Source organism: Oxyura jamaicensis (assembly GCF_011077185.1).
Source record: "Oxyura jamaicensis isolate SHBP4307 breed ruddy duck chromosome 30 unlocalized genomic scaffold, BPBGC_Ojam_1.0 oxy30_random_OJ61367, whole genome shotgun sequence".
Lineage (NCBI taxonomy): Eukaryota > Metazoa > Chordata > Aves > Anseriformes > Anatidae > Oxyura > Oxyura jamaicensis.
In genome coordinates, this window is record NW_023304901.1 from 1 (window position 1) to 362 (window position 362).

Sequence of the window (362 nt, forward strand, 5' to 3'; positions counted from 1 at the left end):
TGGGGGCTCGGCGGCGCGGGGGCCGCCGGGGTCGGGGTAGCGCGGCTGCCGGCGCGGCTCGTCGGCGCGGGGGGCTGCGAAGCGGGGCTCCGGCGGCGGCTCGCCGGGCCGCGTCTTGTTGGTGTTGTTGTTGCGGTTCTCCTGGGGGTCCACCACCAGCGGGCGGTCCAGGTGGGTCTTCATGTCGGGGCGCAGGTGGCGGGCGTAGGGGACCTTCCAGCGCTCCTCGGGGTCCAGCTCGCTGTAGAGCGCCTCGCGGCTGGCCAGCAGGTTCTGCTTCCGCAGCTCGCTCGTGCGCTGCTCCCACACCGACTTGGAGGACTTCTGGTTCCTCTGCTGCTCCTTCCTGCGGCCGGGGGGGG

At 74.3% G+C, this 362-nt stretch overlaps 1 protein-coding gene across 1 annotated transcript in view; it reads right to left on the reverse strand.

Annotated features, from left to right (window-relative positions):
* Window positions 1-7: 7 nt before the first annotated feature.
* LOC118158521 (voltage-dependent P/Q-type calcium channel subunit alpha-1A-like) overlaps window positions 8-362 on the reverse strand; it is a gene marked incomplete at its 3' end in the record, with an annotated part of 1,049 nt that continues 694 nt past the window's right edge. Inside the window, exon 2 of the mRNA XM_035313192.1 lies at window positions 8-346. Within this exon, the coding sequence (XP_035169083.1) occupies window positions 8-346 (339 nt within the window). The remainder of the gene's footprint in view (window positions 347-362) is intronic.